The 17,776-nt window shown below is 54.2% G+C and overlaps 5 protein-coding genes across 5 annotated transcripts; 2 read left to right on the forward strand and 3 right to left on the reverse strand.

Annotated features, from left to right (window-relative positions):
• Positions 1-1,880: 1,880 nt before the first annotated feature.
• On the forward strand, positions 1,881-3,950 carry B0I36DRAFT_356212 (uncharacterized protein; the record flags this gene model as incomplete). The annotated part of the gene is made up of 5 exons (XM_046157561.1): positions 1,881-2,060; positions 2,190-2,268; positions 2,413-3,109; positions 3,186-3,279; positions 3,750-3,950. 5 exons carry the CDS (start codon positions 1,881-1,883, stop codon positions 3,948-3,950), a joined length of 1,251 nt encoding a protein of 416 aa, XP_046004490.1.
• A 783-nt stretch (positions 3,951-4,733) lies between these two features.
• Positions 4,734-5,636, reverse strand: B0I36DRAFT_356213 (uncharacterized protein; the record flags this gene model as incomplete). Its single annotated transcript, XM_046157562.1, has 1 exon — positions 4,734-5,636. The coding sequence occupies one exon, from the start codon at positions 5,634-5,636 to the stop codon at positions 4,734-4,736; it is 903 nt and encodes a 300-aa protein (XP_046004491.1).
• A 1,386-nt stretch (positions 5,637-7,022) lies between these two features.
• B0I36DRAFT_356214 (uncharacterized protein) lies at positions 7,023-8,254 on the reverse strand (the record flags this gene model as incomplete). Its single annotated transcript, XM_046157563.1, has 4 exons — positions 7,023-7,189; positions 7,239-7,603; positions 7,647-8,007; positions 8,188-8,254. 4 exons carry the CDS (start codon positions 8,252-8,254, stop codon positions 7,023-7,025), a joined length of 960 nt encoding a protein of 319 aa, XP_046004492.1.
• A 910-nt stretch (positions 8,255-9,164) lies between these two features.
• B0I36DRAFT_356215 (uncharacterized protein) lies at positions 9,165-10,932 on the forward strand (the record flags this gene model as incomplete). The annotated part of the gene is made up of 7 exons (XM_046157564.1): positions 9,165-9,212; positions 9,298-9,343; positions 9,443-9,547; positions 9,585-9,731; positions 10,102-10,205; positions 10,411-10,511; positions 10,896-10,932. 7 exons carry the CDS (start codon positions 9,165-9,167, stop codon positions 10,930-10,932), a joined length of 588 nt encoding a protein of 195 aa, XP_046004493.1.
• Positions 10,933-14,501: 3,569 nt separating this feature from the next.
• On the reverse strand, positions 14,502-15,940 carry B0I36DRAFT_300019 (short chain dehydrogenase). The gene is made up of 2 exons (XM_046152001.1): positions 15,812-15,940; positions 14,502-15,691 (listed from the first exon to the last, which is right to left on the reverse strand). The coding sequence occupies exons 1-2, from the start codon at positions 15,867-15,869 to the stop codon at positions 14,892-14,894; spliced, it is 858 nt and encodes a 285-aa protein (XP_046004494.1). The 5' UTR covers positions 15,870-15,940; the 3' UTR covers positions 14,502-14,891.
• Between the last annotated feature and the right edge of the window lie 1,836 nt (positions 15,941-17,776).

Raw genomic sequence — 17,776 nt, forward strand, 5'->3', positions numbered from 1 at the left:
GCCGCCAACGGCGACGATCGCCTCGCCTAACAAGGACATCGAGCATTCGCCTTTGAAATTCACAACGACAAAGTGCTCGCGGTCTCGGAGCGTGGCTCCTTAGTGTTCGATAGGCGCTCACACGAATGGAGACTGAAGAGCGGCAGTCTGTACCAAGTCCATCACGACATAGTGAATATGAAACATACGTACCACATACCTGATGTGTGGGGGACACATCCGTAGAGAAGGAACAGGAGCTGAGGCCGCTTAGTGCCAGCTCCATCAGATCTCTTGAAAATCTCAGCGGTGTCCGGTCTCGGCGTCACTCGTGTTCGACGTGGTGTGCGGTAGCGTGGTTGTAGGTGTGGCCTGGCAGGCATCCGCGCTGGGGAACATCACGAGGACGATGGAGGGCGAGTAGAGGCTGCCCGAGGAGAGTTGCAAGGAAATGAAGGATGATTCCGTGGAATTCACCTCTAATCAATAATCGTTGTCGGTGAACATGGTTTCGGAAAGCAGTGCAGTCCGAGCAGGTAATGAATTCTGTTGGGCTGCCCCCACTATCGCTACAGAGCAAATAACATCACGGAAGAAAACGCAGCTAGAACGGAAGAATGCTCGTGATCGGGCAGGCCGATATGCGTAACCGGACACTCTCGATACGGGGTCTGCCCATCTGCAATCGGGCTCAACCAGAACACACGGCACCCTATGCAGCGCTTCCGATCCAGCAGCCTCCAGCTCAGTCCCGTACCCTGGGCGCTTGGGGCGGAGTGGTTGCGCAATCGCGACGCAGGCATCATGCCCGTGCGCCCCCCGCCGTTGGGTTCACTCCATTTCGTGGAAGCCCTCCTCTGCCATGCCACGTGTAGCATCAGACATGGTCATCCTGCTCGGGAGGCTGTGGCGGCCACGACAAGGCTGCCGCGCAGCAAAGCACTACTGCAGGGGCCATACCTAGGTAGTCCCAGAAGCACAACCTGGTCCGGGGCTGCGAGCCGGCATAGCACAAGCCACCTGCCAGGGTCATACAGTCACACCAGCCTCTCCAGGCGCTCAGCGGTCCCACTTGGCTTCATGCCTAGGCACACTCCTTGGCACTTCTCGTCATGAACCAGGGCAGAATCTAGTGCAGGGGGGGCCTATGACTTTTGACATGAGTGAAGCAACAGCACACGGCCGCTCATTCCTCCCGGGTCAGTGAATCAGGTGTCTTCCTGCTCTCTCATATAATGCTCACGTTTGACGTCCTCTGAAATATGCGACGCCTTTAGCGTCGTTCGAAATTGCGAGTAATCTAACAGGAGTTGGCACGACTAGGTTAGATATCCGACTAATATGAGGGGTCTTCTCGATCATTTCGTTAGGGTGATCGTTGAATTCCGACATTCCCTGTGCCTGAGGGCAATGGCGCGTCGACCTCTTCTGCCAGCCGTCCGACCTGGGGACGCCCGTATTACGAGCGCACGTGTATGTCAAAGAATGCCCAGCCGTCGGCAGAATAATGATCAGGTCACTTAGGCAACCGGTAGATTAAGTCGTTAAAGCCTTTCAACTGCCCTGTAGTCAAGTGCTGATTCAAGAGCGCAATGCCGTATTCCAGTCGGGATTGTGCTCTCTTCCAGGCTCCTCTTGAAATGTTTGGGGGCCACAAGGACTGGACCTTTCCCCTCGTCTCATTCCCCTTTGCGGGTGTCCCCGACCGCATATCGGGCGGTCCAGGGGGGAATGGTGTCCATTGAAAAGGGCCAGGGAGCACTCCAACATGGTTCCTGGATCCTCGAGCCTCTTCACTAGCCTGGCGAGAAGGCAGATGCCGGCATCCTTATCCACAAACGTCTCCTTACGTCCATATTTGCATCTCTCTCCCCTCTGTCAGGCGTCGGGAAGAAATTGTGATGGCACCGAACGCAGAGCTCCCTGTGATGTCATCATTTTCTGGCCCAGTCAGTGTAACGCAATATCTCGACAAGAGAACTACCAGCACACAGCCAGCTTCCTCTGCAGCCTCGAATAGCAGCAGCATTGCTCGTCCTATTTCCAGCACAGAGACAGCACATACTGCTTGTCTCAATTGTGTAAGTCGCTCCAACCGAAGTTCCACCTCTATCACAACCTGCAACGCTAAGTGTGCCATATAGCGGGCGAGACACGTCAAATGCGATGGACAAAAGCCGTGCAGTCGTTGCACTCATACTTGCATGAAGTGCGAATATGTCCCCTCCCAACGAGGTTACAGGACCCCTCAAAGGAAATACACAACAGCTTCAGGCATCGCAGGCAGCGGTACGTTTGGCCTGATAGGACGGCAGAGCTCAATAGCTCAGTCATCGTCATCGACTCCTCCAGCGCCTGGTTTTGATGGCAGCACATCATGCTGTGGGATATCCATAGTCCCGTGCAGTTTATCACACTTGGCTGCACTCACAGTCTCGGCCATGCTACCCCATGAGATTCCTCTGCCTACAACAGAGGGGAGTCATGGTGTGGTGAATAAGTCAGCGCGTGGCGAGCCTTGGGATAAACAGATCGAAATTGTGAGACACCAATCTATCACAGACAAACAAGATCTGGATTTGGAACGACCATTGTCTCTCAGCATTATCGAAAGCTACGCAATCAAGATTCTCAGTCTGGCGACGTGTCGTGGGACCTTACTTGTGAGCATCATCATGCAGGAGGCTGTTACCGACAAGGTCGTAGGAGCTTCCGTGTTAAGCATAGGAGCATTGAGTTACGCGGACAGCCTCTATACTAGCAGAGAAGACTCTCAGATGAATAGAGAGTATCGGGTCAAAAACGCATATCGTATGGCGATTCAATACCATCGAGATGCACTGCTGAAGTTCCGCGAGAGGATCGACGCGATGGCTTTACCGCTGACGCGTCAATCTATGCTTGTCATACTCATCATGACTATCCTCTTCGCCACATTCGAGCGACTTCTGGGGGAGAGTGAGCCTCTTGCTGGCCTCATAGCAAACACAGAGAAATTGTTGAACAATGAGATGGGCGGCGGTATGGAAAAAGACAGTGCGCTGAAGGACGGCAACGAGAGAGACGACAACAAGGTGGAGCTCCTGTGTCTCGCAATGGCTTGCTTGAAAAGCTCACCGGACACAAAACCGTGAGGGGTGTTACTACGTTCCCAAGCCGATCGTACTGTCGGCCCACATGGCGTGCTCAAGATGACACGGATTTAGGCTGGGGCCATCGCAGCTGCCGAGCGACATGAACACTGTTCTCGAGTCTCAGGTTGTGCCCCCTGACTCTCCCCTGTTTATCGACAGACAACAGGTGATGTAGAATTACTGCGCTGAGTCTTCCAGACAAGCGCTTGGCAGTTGTGAAAAGAAAATCCCCATCACTGACGGAAAGTCGCATCTGGGCCTGCCCAAATTCCTAGCTGGGAACCAGTGAGCGACCGAGATGCTGCTTAGGCGGACAGGGAGAAGTCTGTTCTCTTCTCTTCAACATGGTGAAAAGCAAGCACATGAGTCCTCTTGGGACATCCCAGCGATACTTCGTCCCAACTAATACCATTGTATGCACCACGGCATTTGCCCTAGCTTAACTCCAGGTCCTGTTTAGCTCGGACAATCGTTAGTACTCGGTCAGGGCCTTGGAGAAACTCTGACACCTTGTATGATGCAGCCGCGCCGATGGTCATCGCAAGGGAACCACCACCCAGGGGAGGCCTGGGTTGGACTCACGCTATCGCAGCTCGAGTACATCACCGGAAGAGATACATCGGGCATGCCCAATAGCTCTGCCATAACTCTGTGGCAGTTAAACAGGGAGCAGGAGCTCAATTGCATCCTAATTATCTCAACAATCCTACCAACGAGCCATATCAACGTCGCAATCTAGATATCAAGTGTCCCGTTGACGCATCTAAGCCTCGGCAGACCTACGTCAAGAATGCCCTAGCCAAGGAGAAGGAGTCCGACGTGGGCCCACGGATCTGAGTCTGACAGGCAAGGCAGAACTCCGGCCCGCCTTCATGACGTACGACCATTTTGCAGAAACTAGCTCTAGGAAGTCGACCCTGTGGGCAAACAGTCAGTGCCGCACTTGGCCTTGCTCGCGGTACGGAGCTGTCGTTCTCTCGCTGTGATGGTGCAGCATTGTCATGCTTCGAGCTCGACCGGTGCCGATCGTGGTTATTAAACTAGGACGGAGGACGGAGCACTTCCATAGTACAGGAATTCAGAAGATCTACCACAGACGCTTATGGCTCAGTAGGATTGGCGTCGCCGTTGAGGCTGACTACAACGGGAACACTCGTGGAAGCATCTAAGAGAAGTTCCCGTCTTCATCTGCAAGCTGAGTTCATAGGAGTGTTTGCGCCCGGTCTCAGGGCATAGCTCCATAAGCCACGCAGAGTCACAGTATTTTGGCCAGCTTTATTCGCTATTCTCAGGTGTCCGGAGGACGCCGGGAAGCATATATTATCCCCGTCAATCGAAGTCTATTTATGTCAATCGAAGTTAGTGTTGTAGCTCTCAGCTCAGGTCTGCCTACTTGACCACTGAAAGTCTATTTGCACTTGCTCTGTGGTAAAGTATAACCACCAGGAACTGTCTTAGAGGGGTAAGGGGGGATATCTTCCCTTATTATCTATCCGCCGAGAAGCTATGAACCGCCCAACAAGTCATCGAATCGACAGTTCAAGATTGTACCGAAACTCAACATTCTTTCGCCTTGAATAAAGCCCATCCGTATCTTGACAACCAAGGCTACCCATAGCTTCATGCCATGCGGCGTTTCTTGCCCTGCGAGACATCAATCTCACTGACGGCGGCGCGACGATTCTCAAGTTCTTGCTCGAACTTCATGTGCAAGGCCTTGACGTCATCCAATGGTAATTGTGCAATAATGTCTGGATTGAAGACGAGCCCTTTCTTCTCTAGGAGAGCCGCAGCTCTTGCCTGCTCTTCCTCGTATACTGTTCTTATCAGCCTCTGGCTAGATTCTGTAGAGCAAGGGAGCTTACCAACGCGAAGAGAGCACTTCTTGCTAGTGCCAGAATAGTAGCAGTTGGTACAGGCATGCTTGAGATCCGCATGGCCGCCAACAACACACTCAACGCCAGGACCGCTTCCCCTTGCCGAAGTGCATGCTGTACAGTCCGAGGTATTCTTCTTCTCCAGGAAGAGGTAGCAGGCCATAGCGAGGACGCGGGAAGAAGTCTCTAGGTCAAAGCTGGCGTAGTACTCCTGCTTCTGCCTGACAATGACCTTTGGTGTGAAGAGGCGTTGGATAGTCTTGACGGCGGGTTTCCAGAGTAAGACAACGGTTCGGATGGAAATGAGAGACACAGGACAGCTTACATGGCATTCCTCAACAAGGTCGCGAGGCTTCCCATGGACAGAAGTACAAATGCACTCTGTGAGCCAGGCTGTCCCGGTCTTGGCCAGAGCGTACTCGTCCCTCTCGAAGTCGTCTTTGCCGGCGTACTCAAAAGTATGCGCATCGCTCTCTTGCCGACGTTGGGCAAGGGCGGCCGCGGCAACTTCATCTGGCACAGCTCTTCTGTTGCGGCGAAAGTAGGATGCGAGCTGAACGCTGTTGGGGGAGGCTGCTTGGGCAGGGACGGGATCTTCAAGCGGCTCCCCTTGCCAGAGGAAAGCGGTAAAGGGCACAGGAGCCATGGTGTCGTTGACTGCCGTCGCGATCGTGATTGCTGGGCGCGAGACAAAACGGCGGTGATGTGAAGTCGAGGCTGAGAGGAGGCAGTACAGGCCAAGATAGAGGTAGTCCAGATTGCCGGGGTGAGCGTAACATGAGTGTCGGCTGATCAGTACCTCGAGGGAAATGTTTCAGCGGACGGAGGCAGATGGTGATCAACTCGCTACTCACGGTGTCGTATGTGAATGCCGAGGTCAATTCCTGTCAATCGAACTTGCACATGCCTTGTGGTCTGTGGTGCGCCAGATGTCAACTTGGTTGATGGGGTTGCGCTTTTTCTAGTGGAAGTTTTACGTACTGAACAGCAGCGCGGTGTGCTTGAGCTTCCTGCAACATGTTAGTAGGAATGGGGCACAGCAATACCGCGGAGGGTCAAAAGGCCAGGCATCCCCTTGCTGCCTTAGTAGCGGAAGGGCAAGTGATCGCGATTGTGGTACATGAAGAAAGAAAGTTCGGTGGCCTCAAGGTAGACTAAGTCCGATCAACAGAAATCGAGCTGGGTTCACCCGGAACCGTGTCAATCAAGCTCAAATAGTTTTCATCATCGCGCACCTACAAGTCACAACCACCAACTCCCAACATCAGTGGACTCGTCGTAGACGTTGCCGAATCTGTTCGTTGACAGAAAAGTCGTTTCGAACCCGCATGAACATCGAATAGATCGGCATCCGGAGCTGGGCTTCCCGCAAATGCATGAAGAGTTTAGGAAGGTCCGAAAGTAACGGTGAAGGTGTTCCGAAGACGCTTTGTCGTGTACTCTGGGCAACTCGGAGGCGTTCATCATCATAGCGGAGGAAAACACCAATATTACAATGGAGTACTGCAATACCAGTATTTCGGAGGACGGCTCCTTCTTGAGATAGTGTATTCCTAAGCTCAGTATCGGGAACTCCGGCCAGAGAAGGAGGCTGGATGCCGATCCCCTGCGCTTCTTGTCTTGTAGATACTGCGATTTCTCCAGTTCTCAGGCATGGTGCCATGAGCAACACAGAGTTAATGGTCTGACAAACGTTTTTTGTCGTGGTTGCGTGTCCGAAGAAGGATATCTGGAAGGATATATCATTCGTATCAATTGAGCTCGATTCATGTCAATCGAAGTTGCTGGTGTAACTCTCGGGTCAGGTCTGCCTGACTACTAAGAACTACCTTAGAGTAACAAGGGAGACCTCTTATTCCATTATTATCTATGTGCTGAAACAAGCGCACAATCCCATTAGTTGTAGGGGAAACCAATTCCATGCTTGCAACTCCGAATCATTAGCATGACATGACATAAGGAGCGAAGCGCCTAGGCATCATCGTAACCAGCCTCATTCTCGGAACCATTGGCTTGACGACTTCTTCGCGGTTTACGTTTTGGGCTTCTGTGCCACGCGACGCTTCACAAGCTCTTCCTCAATCCAGTCAACCCAGGTTTCAAGCTCAGCCGTCTCGATAAGGCCAAGACAATCCTCGGAGATCGGAATAAACTTGCCCTCGGCTCTGAGCCGCTCGCGTTCGGCTTTCTTCTCATACTCTATTCCCGTCAGCCTCCGCCTGGATGATGCAGAGCAAGGGGAGCTTACCAACACGAAGAGAGCACTTCTTCCCCGTGCCAGAGTAGTAGCAGTTAGTACAGGCACCATCGATCTCGGCTGGAGGACCAGCAATGCACTCGGCGCCAGGGCCATTGCCTGATCCAGCGCATGCGTGGCAGTCTGAGGTATTCTTCTTCTCCATGAGGATGTAGAGGGCGATAGCTTTGGCCCGTTGGCGTCCATCGTGTTTCCACTCGAATGTACCAAGCTCGCCATCAACGCGCCTGTTCTTTGTCTTCCAGAATCGTCGAATCGGGCCCTGGAGAGTATGAGACGAGACGACATAGACAGAGAGCGGCATGGAGGGATTTACCTCATAGTCTGTCAAGACGTTACGAACATCCGTGAATTCGCTCTAGCGAAACTCGTCCATAAGCCAGGCTGTCTCTTCCTCACCTGGTTCGCAGCGCTCCCACGCTACTTCGGTCACCAGAAGACCCCTTGTGCCGTTGGGGACCTTCTAGGTCGCAAGCGGCTTCGGGGGTTTTGGTGTTGGCGCCATCCTCTCTTGCTAGCTCGATGTTGTTGGAGGAGAGCGGCTGAGTAGAGACGGGATTGTGAAGCGGCCCTCCTTTCCAGCGGAAAGCCGCAAGGCGATCGCAAAAGCTGGGCGCGATGTTGGAAGGTCGTCGGTGGTAATTGAAGTTGAGAGTGGGAGGAAGCGCGCCTCGATTTGAGCGCGTAGAAGTGTGGCTATGGAGTTGCTGGGGTGAGCGCGACGTGAAGCTTCGCTTCATGAACCAGGCAGGTTTGCAGTCTGAGGAATCGAAACAGGTAGTGCGTGCCTAGCTATTGTGGCTGTAGTGTGTGAGAGCCGAGGTCGATTCCTGTCAATCGGCCTAGAAATGTGCAAATCGTATCTGGAGATGCCACACAGCTTGTGATGCGCCAGATGTCAACCTCGTCGATGGACTCACGCATCTGGTACAAGACCTACGCACTTGGTAGTAGGAATGAGGCACAACAAGACCGCGGATAGCCGCAAGGCGCCAGGGCTTAGGCATCTGTCTGTTGCCTGAGGCAGTGGCGGAAGGGGCAGGTGATCGCGATTCCGTGATGTGAAGAAAGAAACTCCGGTGGCCTCAAGGTAGAGTTACTACGATTGACGGGAATCGAGCTGGGTTGACTCAGATCGAGCTCCATTAGTAACAAGTATGTCTCATACGGTAGGTTCGAATTGACTGTGCACTCTTTACTCAGCGTAAGTGCCGGGACCTGGTCTTGGAGAATGCATAAAAGTAAGCAGGACGTGGGAATATTCCAAGCTCAGCGGTACAGCTTTACTAATTTATATCCTATCTTGGGACTTCGCCCCCGATCAGAGATAATCAAGCTCGATCCGTGTCAATCGGCCTAGATGCTGGTTAGTTATCCTGTATTTGCCCGACCACCAGACAGAGTCCCTTCCTACGCGTAGTTTACGACTGGGAGTTATGCGGGCAGTACAGAAAGCTAGATCGTGCTCGATCTGTGTCAATCGGACACGATATGTCTGAGCAGCGTACTCACTACTCCATTGTGAGCCAGACAAGTATATATTTCAAGCTACTCAACTAAAGCCTTCGTGTCACTTGCCTATGTTAAAAAGAACTAATGCATAAGATGCTGGCTCAAGACTACTCCGTCCTCTCCCTTGTCGAGTACCTTAAACCGTAATGATGTATGACCAATCTATCTCAATCTTTCTCTCAATATTCTGGATTAATGGAAATCGTCCTTGAAATATGTCAATCATCGTTTAAGCCCGCTGGTTCGATGTAGTCCTGATCTGAAAGGGTGCAGACTCCTGCTTGGCTGCAACGTGTCTTGATTTGCAGGGACGGTATTTCCTCGCTTCCTGCAAACTCAACTCGGTGCATACTGAGTCTCTGAGCTGTCCAAGCAGATATCCATTATCTGGGTCGTCTCCGAGAAATGAATCGTTCCGGCGGCGTCAATCTAGAGGAATCGACCTCGATTCCGGTAATGCGGGGGCAGCTTGGGATATTTTACACGTGAAAGTACACATCGTCATAGTCATAGGAGATCTGTTGCAACTTCTCTGTAGTCTCATCCTCGAGTGAGACCGCGGCCAACCTTTAAAAAGAAGGCAGGTATAGAATCCTCGCATCCCAACCGTATCACTGAATCCTGTAGAAGATCTATGTAAATCCTGTAGCTTAGACAGCAAGCTCCGTATTGTGATAACTTAGCCTCGTCCGACACATGGCGAGAATGCTCGGCCAAGGAAAAGCAGTTCAATCGACCAGCAACGCGGATAATCTACACGGGCCTGGTCATTGAAGTACGAGCATGCTGTAGGACCTGGCATAGGGAAGTCAACCTTGTATGCAGCCCACGGCAAGCGCAGCAATGGACAGTGTGACAGGGGCTTGCCCGGCCGTTCCAGAAACTCAGAACGACCCCTGCACGATCAATCCACCCGACAAGTTGGCTCCGCTTGTGGACGCACCCGGCGATATCCAGAGAACTACCTCCATAGTAATGCGAATCATAAGTTTCCCGAGATATGCAGCCTTCCGAGGAATTGGAATCAAGCTCAGCGGACTAGATGAGCGCTAATCTCGACAAACCGGGTCGACGAATTCCCGCATGTTTCACACGACGGCCGAGATAACTCGGTGACAACACTGAGTTGCACCTTGCCGCCTGTCATTTAGGGCGAAGGCGCTGTTTGTAGAGCCAACCCCCCCGAGAAGTGGCCGTCGACTCTGTTGACTGTTGTTCTTCTGCACAAGCTGGTTCCAAGAACTCGGCCTTATGCTTGTCACGAGCCGTATCTATTCAAACAGCGCATAAACGGGACCAAGCCATGTGGCGACAGATACTCGTATACAATACTACATTGTAGTTGAAGCATGGTTGGACACAAGCCTGGAATGCAGCGAGCCCTTGAATGAACAACCCGAGTGGACGGATGCTGGCCACGCTGTGGCCTTTCTTTCCCGAAGAAGCGTAAGGTACAGGCTGCGGTGTGGCCTCAGACGCCTTCGAGAAGCCCATGGCTCATATTACTGCTCTGCCCACAGCCTTACGCTGCGTATGTAGTGGACCTGCCAGAGCTCGAGAGCGTAAAGTCGAGGCTTCGCTGTCTTGAAATGTCTAACCAAGAATCACAGGGGCCACGCAGAGCTATCGCCCGTTTCGCCACGCCCTGTAGTGCCAGACCCGTCTCTCCACGGGCGCGCAAGCCGACGATGCATGCCCGGCTGCCAAGGAGCATCAGCCCAAAGGTGGGGTCGAGGCTCGGGGAGCCCCTAGGTAGGAGCTCCTGCTTCCAGATATGACAGAACATTTCTTGTTTCTCGCAGGTTTCTGCTGAGGAACAAGGAAAAGGTGATTTATTTGTCGCGCATCAGTTTGTGTGCCCAGAGTGGGTAGGCCCTTCCGCTGCCGTCAGGCCACTCATCGTAGCCTGTCTGGTCCAAGTATGGAGCAAAACGGTACAAGGAGGGCTTGTCCGGGAGCGGACCCGGCATTTGGGACTCGTATGGAGCTTCGGAGCAAAGACCGTTGGAGTCGGGCAGAGAGCAAGCTCGTGTTTGGGCTTTGTCGCCGGCGGGTTCTGCGCTTATCGTGTGAGGACGCAGAGTCGTGTTAGTTGGGGGGGGGGGGGGGGGGGCCATTGGACCGGCCCCAAGCTAGCCACTCGGGTGACCGAGATGAGGACACGAGAGGCTAACTTCTCTCGACCGCATGCGCTGCACAGTCATGCAATGAGGATATAGTGGCAACAGTGTTCAGTCGTACGTGGCTCCCATGCGTGCTTACGCAAAGCGGACCCAACGGGCTCAATGCCTCCAGGCGACATGACGTTCGGTGCTACACTCCCGCGATGCGCCCTCGCTCTAGTGCTCTTGGCGGGCTGTAGCGCAGTGCAGGTACAACCTCACGTACCATACGCCACACCACAGGGCACCACGCGCCAGAAACTGGGCGCCGTCTAAACGAACAATCTCTCAATTCTCGAATCCATCCAGTCCCGAGTCCGCAGCACCTCTGTGGTGCGATCGCTCAAGGTGGGTGCCGGCGTGGGGGAATCTGAGGAGTCCGGTTTGTTTCTCGTAGTTCGTGCCCAGGTGGGCTGGGGGGTGGTCGAGGGCGCTGAGCGCAGAGGCTTCGGGCAGGACAGTCTGCTGTAAGTTATGGTGCGCCGTTCAGGCCACTCCGCCAAAACCGGAATGCCTCAAGTGGCGGAGCGCTGGCCTGAGGGGTTGTGCAAGGCTTCCGGCAGCCGATTTTGGCCACCTACAACAACACCAATAGAGCGTTCTAAATAGTGCAAATACACGCATTCGGCTACTGATTGGTTCAAATGAGCCCGATATGTTATATCTGGGGGTACTCTCTGACGAATTCTGGGGGTGCGCGACTCGCGGTTAATTTGACTCCGGAACTACACTGAGAGACCACTACGAGACTATCAGAGATTCAGTGGTCGGCTGGCGCTGTGGGCGCTACAATCTGGCACCTGCCCCACTCCATTTTTCTATGGCGCCAGATAGGGCCTAGAGGTCGCTAATATTGTAGCGCCTATGGCGCCTCTAGGCCACTAAATATCGAGTGGCCTTTTAGCGGTTAGTAGACGGGTCGACCACGAATTAACTACGAACCCACAGGCGCACTTGGACGGGGGTGCTCATGGCGATCAGAGGCGGCAGGGACCAGCCCGCCACGATTGTAAGATCTAGGAGCGTTCCGATAGGAGCGAGGGCATGGGACTACAGAGGCAGTGTGGCGAATCATTTCCGACAGAACATGACCCTTGTGCGCTTGTTGACAATGCCTCTTAGATCATGAATGCTCCCGCTATACACGAGGCCACGTACCCATCAGCAGTCTCCCCTGTTGCCGTCAGGCAAAGCAGACGTCCCGAAGTGGTACTCTTGTACCACGTCCGCAAGAGCCATCAATGTTCCTAGCATCCGTGAGGCGCGACTGAGTCTCTCCCTCTCCCCTGTGCACATACAGAACTCCCACTTGCCCGTGACATGAATATTACAAATCGCAGCGGAGTCATAGCCGCCACGCCCATAGCTGCCTCGTGGACTCCGTCTCGAACTCGTGGTCACTCAACACTATCAGCATCGCAGCCCGGGAGCCGGAATGGCGGATTCCTTTTCACTTGATGCTCAAGGATTGAGACTGGACAGTGGGGCATCTGTGACTGCAAGACTAGTCACAGCTCTCAGCTGTCCCGGCTTCGCTTTCGTGACCTGGAGCCACTCATCCATGGACAGCAAATGGGTACTGCCGAAGCTGAGGGGCCGGAGTCGTTGCTGGATTTTCTCACAGATCTTGAAGCGTCTGTCGCCAGCGCAGGCAGCAGAACGCAGGTGATGGCAGAGGTGCCCGGCGCCAGAAGCACGAACCACCAGGGCCTGCCCACCGAGATCCGACGGCACGGTGGAGGCTGCGCATGCAGACCCGCGAGACCCATTCAGGACGCAGCCCTCGAGCCCCTGCAGGAACGGGCACAGCCAAGCAACCTTATTTGAACAGCATCTCGGCTGCACGCGAGGCACTGAGCCAGGATCCACAGCCGCTCACAGGGCAACGACGGCAGCGGCATCGATGGCCCTCCTACATCAAGGCGTGGCCATGTTTCCTACGCGTGTAGGCCGATGGTCCAGCAGTGCTGGCTGTGGGCGGTCAATCGCGAGACGAGAACGCGCCCCCCGAGGTCATCGGGCTGGGGCAGGCAGGCCGCTCAGCTGGCGCGAGTGGTGACAGATCGTCCGGCGCTGTGATTGGGTCACGGCGGGCGGTGGGGTCCGTGGGCTTCGGCCCCTCCATGTTTCTTCCAAAGTGTTGAGCATGCCCGCTCAAAACTCCGCCGTTCCTGGAACAGAGATGCCAGCCAAAGAGCAACCATCTCTACGCTCGTTAGTCGTCACAGCCAGGAAGACCACCCTAGTTACAGCAGTCAGGCCATGCTCGCGCTCTCCCGCTCATGTGTCTGGGCCTCTCCCGAGTATGGTTCAGTGCGGCGTAGCCCATCAACCGTGGTTACGCGACAGGCTCCATGCAGGTCTTCCGCAATCGGCCTCGTCACAGCCAGTCTCAGCGTCCTTCAATCCCTCCCTCACCTGGACTCTGCCAGTGTCAGCCCCATCCACTGATTGGCACCATAGACAGCTCCAGTCTCAAACGGCCATCAAAAGTGGCCCAGAGGGGTCTGGCAGTAGCTGGCAGAGCGGCACGCGAGATATCGCGTCGGCGCACTCCTCCTCCTTCACAAGGTCCCATTGACTCTGTTGTATCCTCGGACAGTGCCAGCTCATCCTCATCAACCAGCGTACCACCGAGAAGCTTTCGGGCAATGCAAGTGCCTGGCCAGGTCTCGCGAGCCTGGTAGCCACTCATTCACTTATCTACGCTCATAAGGACACTCATCGAAGCATTGTTGATTTTCAGCACAACATCCAGTCGTGTTTACCCCCGTAAGCCCCTGACGGGACACCCTGCCGCGGAAGTCCGCTTGACGCATTCAGAACTTTCGCCAGACTCTGTCAGGTCGTTCCACAATGCTGCTGCTGCTGCCAGCAATCTACTTCGCGCGGCCCGAGCCCGTTCTGCTCTTAGCGTACGGCAGACATCAGAGGAGTCCTGAGCAAGCATTCACTTTCGGCCAGCTGCTGATCAGCAGACTGACTGGGTGTAACAATTTCCACTCAGTCCCAGATATCGGAAGCGACTCACATCTCGCCTTGTTCTAAGACAGGGGCGAGCGGCCGCATTGGCTGAGCCTTCACGCGCAGCACAGCAGTGCCAGCACATCGGAATCAATTGGAGACCTGGTCTTGATAGCGACTATCCTCTGAGGAGAGCCTGCATGTCGGGTAACGGGTGAAGGGACTACCGGGCGCTCCCAGAAACTTAATCATCGATCGCAAGGGCGAGACTTGTGGAGCTGCCTTGCCGCCCGAGTCCTGTATCGACCATCAACTGCTATGCCGTCGTAGCACCTAGCAAAAGCTAACATTAGACTATGCTCTTGGCCACTTATACCGGCAGGAGCTCATGTGAAGACTAAGAGTATATCATGGTGCCAAGAAGCTTTCCTTGCAAGTGTGGTCGTTACCCATCACCGCCCTGCGACTCTTGACCCTCTCGGCCATGTTGTATTCAAGCGTGCTCGAAAGGAGAGCTCTTCTGAGAAAAGGCGTGCGTTCATAAGGCAGACTGGTAGTGGCTAGTTTCAGGTCTCGGCCAACTCTCCTTGTCGTTGGTCCGAATACCAACAGCATTGTCATAATATGTTGACCCCAGTACACTTGATGTTTGCAATGTGATCACATGCCAATCGCCAGAACGCTTCGCACTGGATTCCCCGCAAAGCTTTGCACCGGATTCAATCTTCGGGACACACCTGCCAATAGAGCTATGAGCAACGATTGATCAGAATAGGTAGTCGTGGTGGAACGCGTTCCCAGTAAACAAATCTGGGAAGGAATGTGAGCGTCGTTCTACCTATCTAGACCAGTCCAGAGCGTTCGTTGGCGGGCATAACCTTCCGTAGTTTCAACATGGATGCCAATTTATAGTCGCTATAATACCTTCTCCCATAGTCCCGACCACCGGATACTGACATCGCAAAGCTAATGTCTACGGGGGATACATAGACCTCAGGAGATAAGCTCAGCGGACAAACGCGCCGCCACCGTTCGCGCCTAGGACATCACCGGTCATCCACCCACTCTCTGGCAAGCAAGCGATGCCTACGATGCCGGCAACCTCCTCCAGGTAACCTGGGCGACAGCCGATGCTCGCCGCAAGGTCAAGGACCTCCTGGCTGTCGATGTCAGGTCGGGGGTTGCCTAGCGGGGTGAGGAGGTTGAACGGTTTGAGTGCCTCGCGAGGCACATCGGGCAAGCTCGAATAAAGACCGGTGTCCATCGGGCCAGGAGCGACACTGTTCACTGTAGCACGCTCGGCAAGCTCGCGAGCCCAAACGCGCGTCATGGCCTCGAGGGCACCCTTTGTCCCCGCATAGGACGTCTGCCACCAGACGCCCCATGTGGTCGTGGCGCTCGAGATGTTGACGATGCGGCCTGAGCGATCGGTAGGCAGGTACGGGATCGCCGCTTTGATCAGCAGCGCGGGCGCGCGGCAGTTGAGGTCAAACGTGGCCTGGAAGAGGTCGACGTCGAGCTCGGCCAGGCCCTGGGCGTTGACGACAGCGGCGTTGTTGATAATGATGTCGATCTGAAACCTGCCCGTCTCTGAGTTGGTGAAGTGCGCCCTGGCGGCGTCGACCACTTTCTGGGGCCCGTCGGCCGTGCTCAGGTCGACGTGGACCGGCAGCGCCTTGATTTTGTACTTGTCCTCGAACCCCTTGGATAGTGTCTGCGCTCGCTCGTTGGAGCCTTCAGTGGCATAGACGATGACCACATTGGCGCCCCTGCTGGCGAAATGCTCGGCGCAGACGGCACCAAAGCCTATTGCGAATACATGTATGAGTGGCTCTGACTCTCGTGTTGGTGCAGCTGATGTGCCACGGCATTGGACGTCGCCGAGTGAGGACAAGATGCCTATTCCTCGGGCCAAAGATTACTTACTGCGCGATGCGCCAGTGACGATGGCGAGCTTTCCCTCGAATACCCTGAAAGTTACCATATTTCCGATGATCCAAGCCTTGAGGCGTGACTTGAGTGTGTTGAGTGGATCAGGAGGATGATCTTCGCTTGGGAGGATGCTGCTCGGCAAGTTGGGATGCAACAGAAGGACGGCATCATCCGACTTTTATCCTAAGCTCTTATGGCACCGCTGTATCGTTGGCGGCTCCTTGAGCATCTTGCTTCTTGGCACTCCTGCATCGGACAGCGCAGTGGATCCAATATTCCTGCAGAAGGCGCCAGAGCCTCTGCAAGGGTTACAGCCACCCTAGCGATTATTACCAGCCCCATGATTGGAGTCGGGTGGTATGGTACCAACAGTTTTGTCATACAAAGAACAAAAGTTCGCTGGTGTCGTCGCGCTTCATTTTCGACGCATCATCACCAGTGCATGTGACAACCATCGGAGCATGCTTAACAGTCTCCAATTTTACGTTCAGTAGAGACTGTCTCCTGACTTAGCAACAGCCTCATCTGGAACTTTCCGAGGAGTGGATGTGGGTAGTCCTTCCCGTGTCACGGCAATTCCATGCTGTTTACCTTCTCCAATATCTTAATACGAGCTGCTTTGCTCGAGATCTATGTTGACAGCCTTCCTCATGACGAAATGAGTCGAGCCTGGACCAAATGATGGCGCGTCGAAGTCATTGTGATGATGATTGACCCATTTGATAAGTAAGGATGGGCTGGCCAAAACCCCTGCATGGCCCAAACACCCCGAGAGCCTCCAGACATTGCCTGCAGACTGACTCGGAACGAGTGATCACACAATCATCGCAAAAGAATTGTCTCGTCCAGATGGCTGGCCGCTCCTACAAGTCGTCGTTTTTTGACAATGCGAGTGGGCCGAGGCCGCAGCCAGCCCCTGCTAGCGGGAACAAGGGTCCATGCCCAGCCGATCATACCCTTCCCCGTCAGGAACTTTGACATGCGTGCCTTATTGGGAGGCGGCCAACGTGTGGCCGTCCTTGCCTCTGTGCTGGCATAAGCGGCAGGATCAGCATCCCGGTTCCGCGATCCTTGTCACCTCAATGTTGGCTTCCAGGGGTCAAGGAGCTAGGGTGCGTACTTAGACCCAACTGCCAATCCGTCCCATTCAATTGGCAGAAGCGACCCGTGACAGCAGGGCACCCCCGACAACTTTGAAGCGACTCTGTTGTGTTGTCACTACAGCATGCACACCGGTCCGGGTCCCATGATACCATACCTCCAGAATCTGAAGTGCTGGGGCGGGCATCATCCCAGCTCTGTCTGATTTGGTCAAGGATTCACTGTGCCGTCGCCGCGCCGATGCATTGACCTTTATATTTGCATGGGTAGAAGAGCGACTGTATTTCCATTAGGAGCAGTTGGCATTACTTGCTAAACGGAAGGCGGATTTGAAAAAATAAAAAATGAAAAGATAAAAAGGAAAAAAGAACGAAAAAAAACCATAGAAGCGCAATACAGCGGGCTCATGTTCGCGTTCTCAGACTGAGTCCTCCAGCGAGTAAAGATTGTCGGAGAAAGGCAAGGTCCATGTGCATTCCTCATTGCTACAAGGGGTCATCCGGCAACTAAGCCGGCATCGCGATTGGACCAATGGGCCTTCTTGGTTTGCGTGGAAGAGGGCCCCTCAGCCCCCAACTCTTGGCCTGTCTTGGTGTCGAGCACGGGTTATTGTTGTAAGTCGGGACCGGGGTGTGCGACCGCGGATATTGTGGGATGTGGATTCTAGCTACTGTATCCTGGTGATTTGAACGGCTGGGAGGACAGTACAAGGGCGGAAGATCACGAACCACGCGTCCGCTCAATGTCTACATGATCACTCTGAGCCACGGGAGCATTGCGAGCGCCATCAAGTAGGACAGAATGGCTGATTTGCTCTACGTGGCCAAAGATCCAGTTGTGCAATATGCTCTTGTGAAG

The sequence above is a fragment of the Microdochium trichocladiopsis genome (assembly GCF_020744255.1).
Source record: "Microdochium trichocladiopsis strain MPI-CAGE-CH-0230 chromosome Unknown B0I36scaffold_15, whole genome shotgun sequence".
Lineage (NCBI taxonomy): Eukaryota > Fungi > Ascomycota > Sordariomycetes > Xylariales > Microdochiaceae > Microdochium > Microdochium trichocladiopsis.